Below are 18424 nucleotides of genomic sequence, written 5' to 3'. Positions count from 1 at the left end.
ATCTGCAGGACTCGTTCCAGGTTGGTGGGACCCGACTGAACGGAAGCAGCCGCGCTTTGCATGCCACATCGGGGGTCCCTCCGGTGAGCTGAAGTTGTCGTCGTCGGCTCTACTCTGTAGCATGTATTTTGAGATTCCCCGAACGCCGAAGGAGCAGTCCTTTCTTGAGGTTGTCAGGACTAGTAATCCTCACCGACTTTGTCATGAACAACTGACTAACGAAACATGATGCCACCATGATGAACGTTGGTTGTCTGCTCCCCGTCTATTGCTTTTTACTCGGAGGAACGAGTGCCGGCAGGCGAAGTGTGACACCACAGCTTTCCTCGCTTATGACGGCAAATACCAACTCTAGAAGACTTTGGGGGCCATTATCTTGAGCTTTAGTATCTCCGAAAGCTGACCTTTTCAAAGTTCTAGACTTGATGACAATGGGACGAGCATGTCCCAATCTGGCTTTTAAGAGATTGGCCACAATTGCGGTGAGGCAACTCTATAGTAATCATCAGCGAGGTAAGGTGACTGAGTAAGACACCCGCCAGCGTGACACAGTACACTGCTGCTGCTGATGAGAATATCCCAGTGTATCCGTCGCCTCGGCCGGAGGGTTGCACCTTGGCCTGACATGCCTGGCAAACCATCAAACGCATTGACCAGGAGTTTGCTCAAGTCCCCTGTTTAGTGAAAATGCCAGTCGTGTTTTTTGGGTTGACAAGCCTCATGATGTACACGGGATATCGGGTCGGTAATCTGTTGTTGTATCAGCTCGGGCTCGAGAATTTTGGCAGCAAGACCGAGAGCCTTGTTCGGGATGCCCCTGAATCACGGAAGCCAGAACTGCAAAGAGTATCAGATGGCAGTTTTGGTGATTGTCAGCACCCACGACTTCATGATGCTCGTAAAACCTCGAACCGTTGTTGTGTCTTTTTTGCCAAAGTGCACCTTGACTCAGACTCTGTTTCAATGGGAGACGCCATGCAACCCAAAGCTGGCCCATAGAGGAAGGCTTCCAGAAGGAATCAGTAGCGCCTAATGCAGGAGGTGGGATCACTGGGAGGTGTTTGCCCCTGAGCGGGAAGGGATTCTCCTTGGCGGAGTGTGCCGTCACCACCTTGTTCCTGGCTGCTGCCGCTGAGATTTCAGCGGGATATTCCAGCAACATCTGACCTCTAGGATGAACCCCGATGGCCCGAGGCGGCGAGACGATTGATATACCGTGTACGGCGCGGTGCAGCGACCCAACCGATCATGGATTTGTGACCTGCTGGAAAGAAGAAAGTCATGACAGCTTTTATCGTAAAGGGGCCAGCAGTGTGGCTCGAAAAGGGGGATGGTTGGGAGGGCCAAGCCGATCTTTAACCCAGAGATGCAGAGGTGCAGAAATAGACAGGAATCGAAAACTGCAACCACACAGACCTCCCAAAGCTGCATTCTCTGGGTGATCCTTTTGCCGGACGTGGTAACCGCGCGATACGCAGTGTCTCGTGCGTGGTGCTGCGTGTGAGGACTGATAGTTTCTGAAAGACTCATCCATGATCAAGCGGGGCAGGGCGTTGGCTGTGGGACGTAGTGTGCCCTATGTTTCGGGTTGGCGGTGCCGGCGTGTCTCTTGTTGATGCTGTGCGACCCCTGATGGCATCTGTTTCTGAACACAGCGTTGCAACTTTTTTTTGCAGAATCGTTGGGACCGAGCGAGGCAATAATAATAAGATTCAACAGAGAGTTGATGATGGGATGGGAAGGAGGTGGGAGCAGCTGAAGCCAAGCTAGGTCCACCGGGGACCCCGTGCGGCCGAAAGGAGAGACACCGTCCCGGGCCTGCAGACTGACAGCAGGTCAGAGCTCGGATGAACAAGACGAGACAAGACGACCCAATTCTTGACAGGTCGTACGGGTACCATCAATCCATGCTTGGTGACCTGAAGAAGGTCGCAATATCAGATCCCCATCACCCACACCGCAGCTATCCTTCTTCCCTTCCGCCATAATTCGGGCAATACCTACGAAGTAATATCAGTCTTCTGACCATCTGCGGTTTGCATAAGAACTCCACCCACCGCAGCCCCAGTCAATCAAATCCAACAGTGGGCTTCCCTGCTTGGCAATCCGTTCGAATCGGCGGCTCTCCCTTCACACATTTTTGTTGTCATCCTCGAGCTATTAATAAGCCAGCAATAGGGAAACGGGGTCGATATTTACTCAAAACCTGCTTCAAACGCCCTGAAGCCCCAGAAAAGCCGTCACCAGGAAGAAACAGTGGAGAGAACCAACCCCGGGACCCAGTCTATCAACTGCACCTCAAAGGAGAAAGTCTTGGGCTCGCAGCAACACACACGCCGTCGTGCAGGTGCTTGCATTCCTTTTTTCGGTTTTCGCGGCAACAGTGGAGCGAAACGAACGACAAGTAGAGGTTGATATCCTGGGCATCATCCCCTCAACCCCCTCAAACAACCCCCCTTCCCCCCCCTTCTCTCTTCTCCCATTCGCTTTCTCTGGGTGTTCACTTGACCACCAAGAATCCTTCCTCCCACACAAACCCCTGACTGTTTGCCTTCTCCCGAATTTCTCGAACACACACCAACTCCCTGTTCTCTGCGTCATTCGGGAGCTCCGACCCAAACACGCACGAAATTTTTCAACAGCGCACCCCAGACTTTCCAGGTTGTCCAGGTTGCTCTCCATTTTCGCGAACGAAAGACGGCACATATAGTATCTCGATTTTGCTTCAAAAGACAGCTACTTAATACCTACCACATACGCCACCGGTTTTACCAGAGACATATACAAATAAGAAAACTCCGCGCGATCCCGCCCTTGCGTCCCCCCTTCCTTTCCGAGACTTCGGCAGCGACAGACCGAAAACCCCCCAAAAACGAGACATCATGGCGGAAAAACCGTCGGTGTTGATCATCGGCGGTCTTGGCTACATTGGCCGGTTCCTCGCCCAGCACATTCACAAAAGTAATCTCGCGTCCGACGTGCGCATCGTCGACAAGGTGCTCCCGCAGCTCGCGTGGTTGCCTTCAGAGTTTGAGGAAGCGTGTGCCGGCGCCAAGTTTGTGCAGGCAGATGCGAGCAGAGAGCGTATGTCTCTCTCTAAACCTACCAAGCTTTTCTCGCATATATTGACCAGTTCAAACAGAATCGCTCCCTAGGATATTCGACCGCGCGGACGGGAAACAATTTGACTATGTGTTCAACTGCGGTGGAGAGACTCGCTATTCACAGGAGGATGAGGTGTACAAGCTGCGGTCGTTTGATTTGTCGCTGAATGTAGGAAGGGAAGCGGCGAAGAGAGGTGTCAAGTGCTTTGTCGAGTTGAGCACGGGGATGGTGTACAAGCCCGATTCGTCACCGAGTAAGGAGCAGGACAAGCTGAAGCCCTGGAGCAAGATTGCGGTTTTCAAGCTGCAGGCTGAGGAGGAGTTGGCCAAGATTGAGGGGTATGTTTTGTTGCTTTATGATCTTGTCTTGTTTTGGAACAGTGGCTAACGTGTTTGCAGCTTGAACCTCGTCATTGTGCGACTTGCCCATGTTTACGGCCCATATGCGTCTCAATGGGTCGCTACAGCTCTCTGCATGGCCAGGGTGTACAAGGCCCTCGAGTCAGAAATGAAGTGGCTCTGGACAAAGGACCTCCGCCAAAACACAGTGCACATTGACGATGTCTCGAGGGCTCTGTGGGCCATCACGGGCTGGTACACAGCTGGAAAGGCCAAGTGGGACGACGGCAAGATGGGCAAGGTGCCAACTTTTAACGTGGTCGACAAGGGAGTGACAACTCAGGGAACCATGGCTGATATTATCGGGGAGGTGTTCGGCATCAGCACGGGCTTCCAGGGATCGTTGATCAGCACATTCGCCAAGCTTAACCTCGACAGTGTGGTGGACGATGTCAACGATGAGCTTTTGGGACCGTGGGCTGATCTTCTTGCGGAAGCTGGGATCACCAGGCCGGGACCTCTGACGCCTTTCATGGAGAAGGAGCTATTGAAAGATACCGACTTGAGCATGGACGGCTCGAGGTTAGAAGAGGTGGTTGGGTTCACGTATGAGAAGCCCAAGATTTCGAAGGAGCTGGTGGAGGAGGTGATTGAGAGTTATAAGAAGATGAAGTGGTGGCCTTGAGGAGTTCTTATATACCCTGGTGGATGTCCTGGAGTTGGGGAAGGGATGGTCTAGGATTCGTTTAAGAGAAACGGGGGAAAATACAACCCCAAGGCGTGTGATGGATGGGGTTCTTGGGAAATGTGACCTGGCCGTCACCGAGCGAGGGTTTGCGATGCGGAGCTAATGTATGGGGGAGGGAAAGGCGCATCTTGCCCCTGGGAGTTGGGAGGCTCGGGGGAGGCACGTCGAATGTAATACTAGGATATACCGACTCAGAATAATCTTTGTTTTCTTTTTAGTTTAGCGCTGTGGTCGGTAGGGGATCGAGAAGGGAAGGCAAGGCAAGGCAAGGAACGGTTTAGGTTAATACTGCATGAGCTGGTGTTACAGCATATACTACTACTTACCACATTGGAATAATACTCAAAACATATCAAAGAGTTCAAACAATGGACCTGAACTTCATCTTTGAATTACTGCACTGTTGTCAGCCACTGAAGGTGAAGCCAGCATTGGTCTTTCAACTGTCAAGAGCGCTTTCACGTGGAAAATGGAACCTCGGTGGTAGCACTATTTTTACCCCGCACTATTCATGGTGGGATTCTTGGCTTTGGTCTTGGTGGGCAGGAGGGAGGCGGGGAGGAGGGGCCGCTTCATTTCGAGCTGTCCTGCTCATCAAGCATGAACCTGACCAGAGACCTGACGAACTAGGGGCCGGGACGTGGTGATTTCCCGTTCTTGAAGATGAAGTTGATACGCTTCAACACCTACATGTGTTGGGAAGTGATCCAGACAATTGGTTACATGCAAAGGCACAACCGCACGGGGACTCCCGAGAGGGTTCCTGAAAATAGCAGAAAGTTTATCTGGACGGGAAGAGTCGAGGCACGCGGTCTAGCGGATGTACCGCGTATACGATTTTGGCCAATATCAGCACCGTTTTCAGCGGCCGTCTGTCTGGCATTCTCCGGAGCGTGAAACTAGTCTGATAGTGTTGGTTGAATGTTTGGCATTTCGCTGAATCGGACTCGGAGGACATGCAATGCAAGTCTTGTCCCGGTCTGCCGGCCGCAGCAGCAAAGCATCAACCCAACCAAAGCAAGCAGCAAGCCTCACAAAACAAACCAAGCCATAGAGGCCACGAGGTCACGATCACAAAACGAGCTGCCAGAAGTCCCTTCCTCCCCTCCCCCCCCCAATCCCCGCGCCATGCAACGCTGCGTCATACTTAGGATCGCCCGCCGCGGCCGATATCCTCCAAACAGGGGATCCATCCGAAGCCAATGCTTCCCGCGTGCAAGCCTTGTCCTTGCGTTTTACTTGCGCATGCTTGTGAATATGTTAGAGCAGAAGCCAAAGTCACAACCTCGGCCGCCCAGACACGCAGGCCCCCAGTTTCATGAGAGCGCTCTGCTGCGACTCCCCGCCTTGTGACAAGCTTGGGTAGGTACCATATCTTACAACTCTACCCCACTAGCAGATGTACCAAGACCTTGAGCTAGTAGAGATCGAAAGAAGGGGAAAGACCAGAGAGAGAGAGGGCTGGAGAAAGGTAGGAATATAATAAGAACCGAGTCCCTCTGTCTTCGTTGGGCCTTTTCCTGTCTCCCATCCCATTCCATCTTTTCCATCTTGCACTACACTACGTATACCCCCACACACTTGTGCTTCTCCCATTAAAGAACGCAAGCTCGCCTTGAACTACTCCAAATCTCCCCCATCACTTACACACCACAACATACACACACATACCGTTCAAAATGGCCGCTCCCGCCTCCAAGACCATTGGTGACCTTAATGGAAAGTGGGTTATGGTATGCTCTATTCCCCCTCCCTTTCCCTCAAACTTTTACTAAACGCCTCAAACTAGAACAAAACCCTTTCCACCCCCATCGAGCCCGGCCTCGCCCTCCAAGGCGTCGGCTGGATGACCCGCAAGATGGTCGGCCTCGCAACCGTGACCCTCGAAATCAAGCAGTTCTCCGCCCCCGCCTCCCCCCCGGCCGAGCCCTCGGCCACCCAGTTCACCCACGTCGAGATCGAGCAGACCGGCACCGGCGGCATGAAGGGCTCGACCGAGAAGCGCTGCCTCGACTACACTTTCCGCGACCACTCCGACTGGCTCTTCGGCCACGTCAAGGGCCAGTCCAAGTGGATCTCCACCGCCGAGATCACCGACGACTTCCTCAAGTCTGGCTGGATCGAGACCGACGCCGAAAAGGGCGGTCCCAACGGCGAGACTCACCTCCTCAGCTATGTCGAGAGCTACGATGCCGGGTGGACCGCCACTCAGATCTGGGGTTTCAAGGAGTGCAGCGATGGCAAGAGGAGGTATGCGAGAAATGTGGTGATTGCCAAGGGGAGCGAGAGGGTTGAGTTGCAGCTTTACTATGACTACCTTGAGTAAATCAAGGGTGTCCGAAAGTAAAAGAAGAGAAGAAGGGTGGTAGATCGGCTTTGAGTACCAGGCAGTCTTGCACGCGAGTTTTGTACTGCGGGAGTTTTGTATCGCTAGTTTTTGTTTGCTACAAGTTGGAAAGCCCAAAGATCATCATCCCAAGCTAAAGCTACTACAGTACCTTTGTGCGTCTGGCGAAGTTGTCCAGATGCCTATTGCGCCCATGTACATCACTGCCTTCACCTATGGGCAAGAGAATAAATCCAAATGCGCGAGCTCCGAGGGGAATCTGAGCCCCCCTGTGTATGATAGTTTGGGTATTCTGTGTGAGATCAAACCCCCTCCCATTCCTAATCCCAATGCCCATTTTCCATGTTGAATGCTCCCCTGAATTTGCGACCACCTTCAACGCCAGTCCGTAATGGAAAACCCTCTTCTGTTTCGTTGCCCCTTTCTTACATATCGCCTCCTCCACACCATCCCTTGTTCAGCCATTCTACGCAGGCCTTCTTTTGACAAACTCCTCCAAATCCTCCCTCGTCGCCACCCCCAAAACAAACCTCCTCCCGCTATCCGTAATCACGGCAAAATCCTGCTTCTGCCCGCCATTGTCCTTGCCCTCAAAGAACCCTTCCAACTCCTCGAGAGGAGTGTTCATGGTGATGACTGTGTACCGTGCCCCCTTGCGCTGGAACCTGATCATTGCCGATCTGATCTCATCTTCGGGTTTGCATTTCCCTGACTCGAGGAGGGATTGCAGGTGAGGGATGGAGATGTACCCCAAAAGGGCCCGGTTGGAGGAGGAGACGATGGTAAGGTGGGTGTAGTCGCGCTCAAAGGCGGAGAGGAGGGCGAGGGAGATGGGGTCGGAGGGGGTGAGGGAGAGGGCGGGGGGTGGGTCGAGGTCTTCTACTGTTGCCTATGGGATGGGGAGGGGGAAGGTTAGAGATGATGATGATGATGATCATGAGAGGGGAGGGAAATAGGAATTTTTACCCCGCGATACCGGGACGCCCACTTGGAGACGAATGGCTGTGATGGTTGAGACATTACGTCGGCCATTTTATGCCTATTTTAGGAATCGTTGCTAAATTTTCCGGGAGAAAAAAGGCTTCGGTGAAAGTCAAGTGTAGCGCCGAGAAAAAAAATGTTAGTCGAAAGGTTGAGGTCACTCCGACATCTGTGTCAGTTCGTGGTCACTGGCGGTCAAGTGGATGAGGTGAGCGTCAGAGAGACTGGAACGAGCCTTTGACAGTGGCCTGGGTGCTCCCTGCGGGCCAATCACATGTAATTAGCTAATGTGTGGAGGATACTTCAAGTGGCCAGTGCTTGTGTTTCCTGGGGTTAAATAGGAGCTATTCCTCTTTCAACAGGTGCTCATGTACAACGACGGGAGAAGATATCGTGATTTTATATGGCTAGAGGAGAAGCGGATATCGCCGGTGAAAGTCCCAGCAATGACTTGCTTCCTCAACTGCATTGCGACAGCGGGTCGAAAGTGTCAATTATACCAAGCAATCATAGGCATAGTCAGCCGTTATGGCTTCGCGATAAGCCGCGATAAAGTGGTTGGCTTTTGAAGCTGCCCCGCCAAACGACGTCACCGGTTTTGGGCTGTCAGAATCCGGGCAATGTCGTCACTTGACGGGCACTTTGCGATGTGAATGTTGAACGCTACTGGCTGAATTGGAGGATGGGATCCAGAAAGGTCGAACGGGAGAACCGGATAAAGCATCATAAATTTCAAACTGAGAGTATCGCCAGGCATCTTGTAGCAGGTTTGAGCCATCTTGTAACCCTTCATCCGATCCCGACCTTTGCCGGCCAGCTCGGACTTTGTGTAACTGAGCCTTGCCTTCCTTGTTATTGACAGGCACGTTATTATCCTACCGTCTGATCCTTCCCGGATTCCGTCTCATCTTCTTAACTCCGGATTGCTGCATCTAAATATTCCCTCAATTGAGAGCTTCTACTCGATAGCGATTTCGACCGTGTTGATCGATCAGATTTGATCCTCGTTTACATTTTCTTTCCTAGAATCTATTGCAATCTAATTATCGCAATCGGTACGTTTGCTTGACCTTGTGTGTTTGGTTACTGCATCCATCCAGCTTGGGCGCGGATGTCATGGATCGGAGCAGCTTCTCCTGTGCGCTTGGACTTGTCACTTACACCTTATTTTCTTGACACCAGGAACCCTCAAGATGGCGCCCCTATTCCCTGCGTTCGATACGCTCCAAAAGACCTTTGGTAGCGGTCCGACACCAAGCCCAACCAACTCACGAACTCCCCTCGAAGCTCGCCTCGATTTGTATCCTGCCTACTCCATTGCCGATGATGCGAAGAGCAAGGCGAAAAAGCTCAGCGAGGAAGCCAGCCGAGAATTCAATGCCGCCAGCAAGAAGGCTCAGTCTAAAACCGGCAGTATCGAGCTCTACTCTGGGAAATACTACGCTGCCTGCACATTCGGCGGCTTGCTGGCTTGTGTAAGTAACATGGTGGGAGCAATATTTGGAAGCGCAAGCTGACGAGCACCATGATTATAGGGTCTCACCCATACTGCAGTCACTCCCTTGGACCTTGTCAAGACTCGGCGCCAGATTGACTCCAAGCTCTATTCAGGAAATTTCCAGGCCTGGAGACATATCCTCCGAACCGACGGCTTCCGGGGCATCTTTGTCGGTTGGAGTCCAACCCTCGTCGGTTATTCGGCTCAGGGTGCGTTCAAGTACGGCTGGTATGAATACTTCAAGAAGACCTACGCCGACATTGCTGGCCCTGAGGCGGCTCACAAGTACAAGACTGCGTTGTACCTGTCTGCCTCGGCTTCGGCCGAGTTTCTGGCCGATATCGCGCTCTGCCCCTTTGAGGCCATCAAGGTTCGGATGCAGGGTACTATCCCGTCCCAGTATTCGGGTACACTCAACGGCCTGAGCACCATCACAGCTGCTGAAGGCGTCGGTGGCCTGTACAAGGGTCTCTACCCGTTGTGGGGAAGACAAATCCCCTATACCATGATGAAGTTCGCTTCCTTTGAGACCATTGTCGAAATGATCTACGCTCGCCTCCCTGGCCAGAAGAGTGATTACAGCAAGGGCGCGCAGACGGGAGTGGCCTTTGCTGGTGGTTACCTGGCAGGTATTCTTTGCGCCATCGTGTCTCATCCTGCCGACGTCATGGTCAGCAAGCTGAATGCCTACCGCAAGGCCGGTGAGGGATTCGGTGCTGTGACATCAAGAATTTACAAGGACATCGGCTTCAAGGGGCTTTGGAACGGTCTGCCAGTCAGAATCGTCATGATTGGTACCCTCACTGGTTTGCAGTGGATGATTTATGTGAGTTTTTGCGTCTTTCTGTCGAGGACCTGTGAATGTGCTTGCTGACCCCTTTTTCAGGACTCTTTCAAAATCTTCATGGGCTTGCCGACGACGGGTGGTGCTGCGCCCCCCGAGGACGACCAGCACTCTTGAATGATGGCATTATGAGAAGATGACGGTAGTATAGTTAAGCGGGTTGGGTGTTTTCAACGCAAGGAGTCGACGTAGCAGGCCTGTTCCTTGTTGCTTTCCGTGTATTCGTTTTTAGTTCGGTGTTTTATCGAAAAGGGATTGGTTGCTGTTAGTCGGTTTCATTCTGCTCTTATGTGGTAACCAGTCGGTGTTAATGTCGCATTTCATCAAAAACATGACGAGAGCCAGTGACGGATTATGCCGAAATATATGTTCAGAAGTGAGGCTGAGTAGTGGAGGTGGTGTGTTTGATACGCGTAATAGGTTCGTAGGCTGCCTGGGAACGAGTTCTTGAGATGGTCCCCCTTACGCGCGTAGGGCTTCACAGTGCACACAGTGCGGTTTTATAGGCGGTAGCCCCTGAAACATGCCACCCAACCAGGAGTGATAGGCCCGCTCCCGCTCTATGCCCCGCCACACTTACACTCGCTGCGTCATCCAACGAACACTGCATCAAAGCAACAACGCATAGCCCGTGGAGCGGAGACGGGCTCAACTGCGTAGGCTCCGTCTCCGCGTATAGCTTTGATGGTTTGTATGGCTGTGGCTAGACCCGACCGTAGCGCCCGGTGTTTGGGCATGACATCGGTCAGGTAGGACCTCGAGAAATGTGAACTCTTTCCCTGTATATGTACTTTTTGCCTCATCCCGTCCCGTCTCATCAAGACACTGCTCGCTTTCTTCGTGGAAAAAGTACCTTGCTTGTGCATCATCTTCTCAGCCTGCCCCTTCTTACAACATCTGCCTTCCCTCGACCATCTCTCTCGTTGGTCAGCACCTCACGAGCAACAAATCAAATACCACACCCGGGAAGGACTTTTGAACCCGACGGACCGGACCACTACGTTCACCTCTCCCTCTTCCTTTCGGCGTCGCCCTGCCTGTCTTACCTAACCTCCCACACCTTACACAAGACAGACATAGCCCACGACCCATATACCAGCTTGCTGTCGTCAGCATTCCTTTCTCACTTTCCTACTGTTTTTGAAGCCGAATCCCCAAGACAAAGATACTTGGAATACAACTGGTCGAGTTCGCTATCCGCAGACAGTTGTACCTGTCACTCTCACACTCATCATCGCCAACACCATGACAGGCAACGACAATCCCGGCCGTCCCGGGCCACCACCAGTACCGCCTAGATCACCTTCCAGACTGTCTAGACAGCGGTTGTCTTCACAGCCGCAACAGTCAGAAGCTCAGCAGCCACCGTCAGACGGCCCGCGTAGGACAAACGCAATCCCAACCCATGAAGATCTCATGGCAGGCGAGGACGAGAACCTGGATGTAGCCCCCCCGGCTTACGGAGAAGGCGAGCACCATGATCAGCTACAGCTCTCGCAAAACGGATTCGCTGCCGACGCCGCTGTAACTTGTGAGTATCACAAATTACCCTCGTCCATGCCCGCCCGATTCCATTCCTACTTACACCCCTTTTGCGATCCTCTTTCTTCTTGACCGCTACCCAGAATCCCTTCTTAACCTACCTCTGTACCATATTACCTATGTCATCGCGTGGATATACGTAATCTCTTGCCAGCCGACTAACACAATGACCGTTGAAGCCACTGGCCGCGTCTCGATCCATTTGCTGGAGAAGAACCGGCGCTTGTCTACGCTTCTTGCGCCTGCGATAGCCAAGAGGTCAAAACCCCCTCCTTTGCCCCCCTTGCCTTCTGGTCCCCTTCCTCCGCCGTATATCCCCCCTAACCTTGGTGGTCTGCCGGGACAGACGCCGCCCCCAAAGCTTAACGTTGTTATTCAGATTGTCGGGTCAAGAGGTGATGTCCAGCCTTTTATTGCGCTGGGCTTGGTCCTGAGGGATACATATGGCCACAGGGTCCGAATCGCCACGCATGGGACGTTTAAGAAGTTCGTCGAGGAGAATGGCCTCGAGTTTTTTGACATTGGGGGGGACCCGGCGGAGCTGATGGCGTTTATGGTGAAGCATCCGGGGTTGATGCCTGGCTTCGAGGCCTTGAGGCAGGGGGAGATCAGGAGGAGGAGGAAGGGGGTGGAGGAGATGCTGGAGGGGTGCTGGAGGAGCTGTATCACGCAGGGCGGGGAGGGGGATAGGCCGTTCGTGGCGGACGCGATCATTGCAAACCCGCCGAGCTTTGCGCATGTGCATATTGCGGAGAAGTTGGGGGTGCCGGTACATGTCATGTTTACGTGAGTACTTTACTGGGACTGAATGGGAGAGGGGTTTGCTAACAGGTGGGAATAGGATGCCGTGGACACCGACAAGGGCGTTTCCCCATCCGCTGGCGGATATCATTGCTACCAACGCGGATGATGTCCTAACCAATTATGTTTCCTATACCCTGGTTGAGATGATGACTTGGCAGGGGCTGGGAGATGTGATCAACCGGTTTAGGACAAACGTCCTGGACTTGGAGAGCTTGAGCTTGCTTTGGGCTCCGGGGTTGATTTCGCGGATGAGGATACCGACTACGTACTGCTGGTCACCAGCTCTCATTCCCAAGCCAGCGGATTGGGGTGAGGAGGTGTCAGTGTCGGGGTTCTTCTTTCTGAACCTTGAGTCTGGGTACGAGCCTGACCCGACGTTAAAGGCATTCCTGGATGCTGGACCGCCGCCGGTATACATCGGTTTTGGGTCGATTGTCGTCGATGACCCTGATGCGCTGACCAAGACGATCTTTGATGCCGTCAAGCGCACTGGGGTGAGGGCTTTGGTATCAAAGGGATGGGGTGGCATCGGAGGAGATGCACTGAGCCTTCCGGAGAATGTCTTCATGCTCGGGAACTGTCCTCACGACTGGCTGTTCAAGAAGGTGGCGGCCGTGGTACATCACGGAGGTGCGGGGACCACAGCAGCGGGCATCAACGCTGGCAAGCCGACCGTCGTTGTGCCTTTCTTTGGAGACCAGATCTTCTGGGGCAACATGATTGCTAGGTCTGGTGCTGGGCCAGCACCAATTCCGTTCAAGACTTTGACAGCCGAGAACCTCGCGGCTGCTATTGAGAAGTGCTTGGAGCCGGGTACACAGACCAAGGCGAAGGAGCTCGGACAGAAGATCAGGGCGGAGAAAGGGGCTGATGTGGGTGGCAAGACGTTTCATCAGTTCTTGAATACTGACAACATGAGATGCTCGCTTGCGCCGAGTCGGGTTGCTGTTTGGAGGGTGAGGAGGACGCATGTCAGGTTGAGTGCGCTGGCGGCGGCGGTGTTGGTTAGGGAGGGATGGCTGAAGTATACGGATCTCAAGCTGTAAGCTTCCTTCCACCTTCATTTATTATTGAGGATATCTTGCTAACATTGAACCAGACATCGCTCGGTAGAACATGACACAGACGAGCAGCCCTGGGACCCTGTCTCAGCAGCCACCGCGGCACTCGTTGGAGACTTCAGTGCCTTGACCTTGGCCGTGGCCGATTTCCCCAGAGAAGTCTTCAAAGGTGCCAAAGAAAACAAAAAGGCCAAGGAAAAGAGCAGCTACAGTGAAGCCTCGAGCTCCAGGTCAACAATCGTCGGCGACAGAAACAGCGTCCTTGTTGATGATGCAGCCTCCATCTCAGCCAGCACCATCTCACCCAGCTCCTCTCATCAACGAACCACCTCCCACGCCGCCGACGCAGCCAGCATCAGCTCCAACTCTACCACTCCCACCGCCTTCACCAGAATCGACACCGGCACCGGGACCGACACCTCCTCCAAGCTCTCCCCTCCCCCCACCCGAGCATCGGGCTCAAGCTCCCCCAACCGCGAACCCTTCAACCTCGACCTTGCGGTAGGAGCAGGCAAAGGCGCCATGCGCATCCTAGGCGTGGGCGCAAAAGTCCACACCAACTTCTGCCTGGGCGTCGCCCGCGGCTTTCGCAACGCACCAAAGCTCTACCACGATGAGACAGTCCGTCCAGTGGAGAAGGTCACCGGTTTCAGCTCTGGCGTCCGCGTAGCTGGCAAGGAGTTCAGCCTGGGTGTCTATGATGGCGTCTCTGGCCTCTTTACCCAGCCCTGGAAAGGCGCACAGAAGGAAGGCCCCGTTGGCCTGGTCAAGGGTTTTGGCAAGGGAGTAGGCGGGTTCTTCCTCAAGAACTCGGCTGCCTTGTGGTCGATCCCGGCGTATTTCTCCCAGGGGGTGCAAGTTCAGATGAGGAAGAGTTACTTCTCCAAGACGGAGGTGATGGGGTACATCATTGCCAGTCGGGCCAAGCAAGGGGAGGAGGACCTCGAGTTCTCGACCGAGGAGGAGAGGAGGGATATCTTGGCGAGATGGAGGGAGATGAGGCAGGATGGGCATGATTTGAAGGGGTTGTACTCCCGGTATAAGGATATCAAGAATGAGGATAGGGAGTTGAGCGGCGAGGGCAGTAGCAATAACAAGGAGGAAGAGCCAAAGACGGGATGGCTCAGGACGAGGGGGTTGAGTTTTGATAAGAGGAAGGAGTTGCATAGACAAAAGGAGGAGTGGAGGAGGACCCATCAGGGAGGAGCGGCGTCGCCGATGTCACCTGGAGATGTGACGCCTCCGGAGAGGGGGATGAGCAGAGGGAGTGCGAGCTCTAGCACGAACAATATGCTGATGGCGCTGGATGATCATGAGGCTATTGAGGCTGCGATTCGGGAGTCGGTGCAGAGGACTTCGAATGGAAATCCGGAGGAGGATGCGGCGATTGAGCAACTGGTTAGGGCGAGTGTTATGGGGATGAGGAGGCAGGCGGCGGAGAGGGCGTTGGCGGCTGCGGAGAACCAGGCTGTGGACAATCGGGGAGCCTCTGGGCAGAATACACCCCCCGAGAGACCGCCGCAGTTCGACGCTGGGTGGCCGGTGGATTTCAAGGGGAATTATATCTCTGATGAGGAGTTCACCAACATCACGGATGAGGAATACCAAGCTTTGATCGAAGAGGCGGTGAGGCAGAGCTTGATGGAGGAGCAGGCTGATCAGCAGGGGCAGTCGTATCAGCCCTATTATGCTGATGAGAAAGCGGCCTTGAGGAATCTGCAGAGGAAGCCTGTGCCGAGTCCCCGAGCTGAAGCGTTTGAGCTGCCGGGGAACAGTGGCGGCACGCCTCCTCAGCGAAACAGCAATGACCGTGACGACGAAGAGGAGCAACTTCGCCGAGCTCTGGAGGAGTCAGAGAAGGAGTTTAGAAAAGACAAGGAGAAGCTCCAACGGCAGATGACAGAAGAGGAGATTGTGCTCGAGTATGTCAAGAAACAGAGCTTGCAGGAGGAGGAGTTTAAGCGGGCGACGCGGCAGAGCGGATCGCGGGAGGGGAAGGGGAAGGATGTTTCCGAGTCGTGGGAGGTGTTGAATGAGTATTCGGATGAGGACGATGAAGATTTGAAGAGGGCGTTGGAGGAGAGCTTGAGGATGGCGAATAAGGGGAGAGACGGAGGGCCGTCTGCTTGAGTTTTGGGGGGGTCATGAAGAATGTAGAGATTGGCATGGGAAGGGGGAAAAAGGGTTTTGTTGAAAAGATGCATGGAAAATAGCGATAGAAATACCCCGATTTCTTTATTTTTTCCCCCATTGTTTTATCTTGTTTATTATTCTATAGCAATCAATCAATCCACTTTGTCTCTAAACATAAAACCACCCCCTCTCAATTATCACCCTCCTCCTCCCCCCTCACAACATCCATCACCCCAGCACCATTATCCCACCCCTTTGTCACTTTATACCTCGTAATCCGCCAGCCATTCCCCCCCTCCCGTTCCAAACTCTCAAACCTCTCCACCTCGGCCTCCAGCAACCCCCCGTTCTGGATTAGTTTTGGCCCCTTCCCATCCTTAGGGACTAAATTCCCAGCCACCTGTGCACACACCTTTACTGTTGTCGGCCTGGAGGAATCGGGACCAGGCTGGGGGAGGTCGGGAAGGATAATACCGGTAGTCACGTGCTGAGAGGAGGAGTAGACCTCGATTAGGGGGGCGAGATGGTTGTGCACCCAGTCGTGGGAGGAGATTGTGAGTGGGGTGCCGCCGAGGAGGGAGGTGTAATCTATGGTGAGGTTGGGGGCGTAGACTTCGTTGAGGAGTGGGGGGAGGGTTTTTAGATCGTAGTAGAGGGGCTGAGAGGGTGGAGGGGTGGTTAGCGGAGGGAAAGGGGGTAAGTAGTGGAGCGGGAGTTGGGGTGGTTAGAGGGTGAAAAAGGGGGAATGTGGTAATGTGGTAAAGGGGGAAAAGTGAAGGAGTGTTTTGGCAGGAGCAATGTTCCTGGGAAGGAGCAATGGGTGTAGGTGCAATGCAGGGAAGGTGCAGACGTGATTCTTGGGAAGGTGCAAGGACAGGAAGGTGCGTGGTAGGAAGGTGGTGTAGTGGTAGGAAGGTGCAGTGGTAAGAAGGTGCAGTAGGAGGGTGGAAGGAAGGAAGGTACAGTGACGGGAAAGAGCGAGGGGGGCATGGGAGAACATACCACTTTGAGAATCACCTCCTCAATATTGGATTTATCGAGGAGAAATTGGGGGACGGTGTAAGTCATTGTGGACAAGCAAAGCTATGAAGCTTTCTGACTGGATGTTGAAGTGTGCAAGCTTCTTGGGAATGCCCAAGTGGTAGAATAGCTGACAGTTGAATGTGAGATGACTTCGATACAATGAGAAATATTCAGCATGAGCAGTTGAGATGGTCATATTTATCTTTCTTCAGATACCACTTTATGGAGATGTCTACCACTTAACTCCGAGATGCCATGCAAGTCGAGGCTATTCGGCAGAAAAGTCACCCCGCCGGTGGTTTTAGACAGTTGCTCCGGGCATTATTGCAGCGCCAGATCGGGCAATCGCACTGTAAGTTGAGCGCTCTGATTGGCTGAATTGTCACCTGGAGCAATTCCAACAGCTTCACACGGCCCCGACATGCACTTTTGCTTATTAACCCCGCGGCTCTCTCTCCAAGGGGTACGTGCTCAAGCTCATATGAACTCATCATGGCGTTCATCTGAAGCAACATATAAACAGTCCATCAGCTCTCTCCTTACCTCATCAACCACACTTCTTCCACTGCAGTTCATCGCCTTTTCTTTTCTCCTTCATATATTTTCTCCTCTTCTTGAGATTGACACCACATCACCAGCACTCAGACACAATGACATCAATAGAAGCGCCCATTCTCATCCTAGGCGGCACAGGCACCGTCGGCTCCCGCATAGCCTCCCAGCTCGCCTCCCAAGGAATTCCCACCCTCATCGCCTCCCGCAACCCCCCTCCATCATCTTCCCTTTCCCACGTCAACTTCGACTGGGACGACCCCTACACCTGGGAGCCCATCTTCCTCAGCAAGACAAACAGCACCGAAGGCACCACCACCGAACCTGAACAAGCCCAACAGTCCTCCAAACCCCAACCCGCCCCCCAGCCAATCAAATCAATCTACCTCGTCGCCCCCCCATCCCTCTCAGGCCACCGCCCCATGATTGAGTTCATCGAATTTGCCCGTTCCCGAGGTGTGCACAGGTTCATCCTCCAGTCTGCGTCCAGCATCGAAGCCGGTGGGCCCTTGATGGGCAAAGTCCACGCTTATCTCCGGGAGTTGGGGCAAAGAGGGGATGTGGAGTGGGGGGTGTTGAGGCCGACCTGGTTTCAGCAGAATATTGCTGAGCAGCCTACTCACAAGGAGTCGATCAGGAGCGAGAGCAAGATTTACAGCGCGACCGAGGATGGAAAGATTCCGTGGGTGAGTGCGGATGATATTGCGAGCGTGGCGGTGAGGGCGTTGACGGGGGAGGAGGCGCCGAATACGGAGTGGATGGTGTTGGGGCCGGAGCTGTTGAGTTATGATGAGGTATGTGATATGCAACTAAACAATGCGAGGGGGAAGGGGGTTTGCTAATAGGTGGAAAACAGATTGCGGAAATACTTACCGAGGTGTTGGGGAGGAAGATTGTCCATGTTGACTTATCGTCTGCTGAGCTTGAGAAGAGACACGCACGGTTTGGGATGCCGGAGGAGTACGCGAGGATGATGAGTGCGATGGACACGGCAATCAAGTTCGGGGCCGAGAATAGGACGAATGATGTGATTTTTAGTGTGACGGGGACGGCGCCGAAGAAGTTTAGGGATTATGCTATGAGTGTGAAGGATGTGTGGGAGACGAGGATGGAAGGTATGGGTCTTGAGGGGAAGGCGTGAGAGTGGTTTTGGAACAGTAATGGCACAGTATAAGTTTATGGGTGGTAATTCGACGGTATGATCAATATGCTTGACTTGGCAAATCGGGCGTGTCTATGAGGTCTAGAAGAGCCCCTTCCCGGATTTAGGATCGCGTTCCGGGGAATATAGCAAATTTGAACCTGAACAAGGACATTACAATAGGTGTTTCAACATCGTCAATTCCAGTGTCTAGTTAGTGAGAGATATCCGCGGTTATCTTTTAATCATTCTGTAATTAACTCCATCAGGGACTATACACGCAAACATTCTCTATAAATTATTCCCT

General features: G+C 53.3%; 8 protein-coding genes across 8 annotated transcripts; 6 read left to right on the top strand and 2 right to left on the bottom strand.

Annotated features, from left to right (window-relative positions):
• Positions 1-1040: 1040 nt before the first annotated feature.
• QC762_106860 (uncharacterized protein) lies at positions 1041-4620 on the top strand. Its single transcript, XM_062885087.1, has 3 exons — positions 1041-3084; positions 3143-3443; positions 3504-4620. Exons 1-3 carry the CDS (start codon positions 2883-2885, stop codon positions 4126-4128), a joined length of 1128 nt encoding a protein of 375 aa, XP_062748020.1. The 5' UTR covers positions 1041-2882; the 3' UTR covers positions 4129-4620.
• Positions 4621-5251: 631 nt separating this feature from the next.
• QC762_106850 (uncharacterized protein) lies at positions 5252-6680 on the top strand. Its single transcript, XM_062885086.1, has 2 exons — positions 5252-5924; positions 5981-6680. Exons 1-2 carry the CDS (start codon positions 5871-5873, stop codon positions 6515-6517), a joined length of 591 nt encoding a protein of 196 aa, XP_062748019.1. The 5' UTR covers positions 5252-5870; the 3' UTR covers positions 6518-6680.
• A 46-nt stretch (positions 6681-6726) lies between these two features.
• Positions 6727-8241, bottom strand: QC762_106840 (uncharacterized protein). Its single transcript, XM_062885085.1, has 2 exons — positions 7505-8241; positions 6727-7427 (listed from the first exon to the last, which is right to left on the bottom strand). Exons 1-2 carry the CDS (start codon positions 7568-7570, stop codon positions 7005-7007), a joined length of 489 nt encoding a protein of 162 aa, XP_062748018.1. The 5' UTR covers positions 7571-8241; the 3' UTR covers positions 6727-7004.
• PIC2 (Cu/Pi carrier) lies at positions 7624-10256 on the top strand. The gene is made up of 4 exons (XM_062885084.1): positions 7624-8574; positions 8702-8994; positions 9055-9843; positions 9904-10256. The coding sequence occupies exons 2-4, from the start codon at positions 8713-8715 to the stop codon at positions 9976-9978; spliced, it is 1146 nt and encodes a 381-aa protein (XP_062748017.1). The 5' UTR covers positions 7624-8574; positions 8702-8712; the 3' UTR covers positions 9979-10256.
• Positions 10257-10486: 230 nt separating this feature from the next.
• Positions 10487-11565, top strand: QC762_0004760 (uncharacterized protein; the record flags this gene model as incomplete). The annotated part of the gene is made up of 2 exons (XM_062882803.1): positions 10487-11392; positions 11558-11565. The coding sequence occupies exons 1-2, from the start codon at positions 11107-11109 to the stop codon at positions 11563-11565; spliced, it is 294 nt and encodes a 97-aa protein (XP_062748016.1). The 5' UTR covers positions 10487-11106.
• Positions 11566-11569: 4 nt separating this feature from the next.
• Positions 11570-15585, top strand: QC762_106820 (uncharacterized protein; the record flags this gene model as incomplete). The annotated part of the gene is made up of 3 exons (XM_062885083.1): positions 11570-12189; positions 12245-13249; positions 13307-15585. 3 exons carry the CDS (start codon positions 11570-11572, stop codon positions 15396-15398), a joined length of 3717 nt encoding a protein of 1238 aa, XP_062748015.1. The 3' UTR covers positions 15399-15585.
• A 6-nt stretch (positions 15586-15591) lies between these two features.
• QC762_106815 (uncharacterized protein) lies at positions 15592-16652 on the bottom strand (the record flags this gene model as incomplete). The annotated part of the gene is made up of 2 exons (XM_062885082.1): positions 16404-16652; positions 15592-16059 (listed from the first exon to the last, which is right to left on the bottom strand). The coding sequence occupies exons 1-2, from the start codon at positions 16467-16469 to the stop codon at positions 15592-15594; spliced, it is 534 nt and encodes a 177-aa protein (XP_062748014.1). The 5' UTR covers positions 16470-16652.
• A 145-nt stretch (positions 16653-16797) lies between these two features.
• QC762_106810 (uncharacterized protein) lies at positions 16798-18291 on the top strand. Its single transcript, XM_062885081.1, has 2 exons — positions 16798-17770; positions 17833-18291. The coding sequence occupies exons 1-2, from the start codon at positions 17075-17077 to the stop codon at positions 18115-18117; spliced, it is 981 nt and encodes a 326-aa protein (XP_062748013.1). The 5' UTR covers positions 16798-17074; the 3' UTR covers positions 18118-18291.
• Positions 18292-18424: the final 133 nt, after the last annotated feature.

This window comes from Podospora pseudocomata, assembly GCF_035222375.1.
Source record: "Podospora pseudocomata strain CBS 415.72m chromosome 1 map unlocalized CBS415.72m_1, whole genome shotgun sequence".
Taxonomy (NCBI): domain Eukaryota; kingdom Fungi; phylum Ascomycota; class Sordariomycetes; order Sordariales; family Podosporaceae; genus Podospora; species Podospora pseudocomata.
Note: the sequence above shows the minus strand (reverse complement) of the source record. Positions and strands in the feature narration are given on the sequence as shown.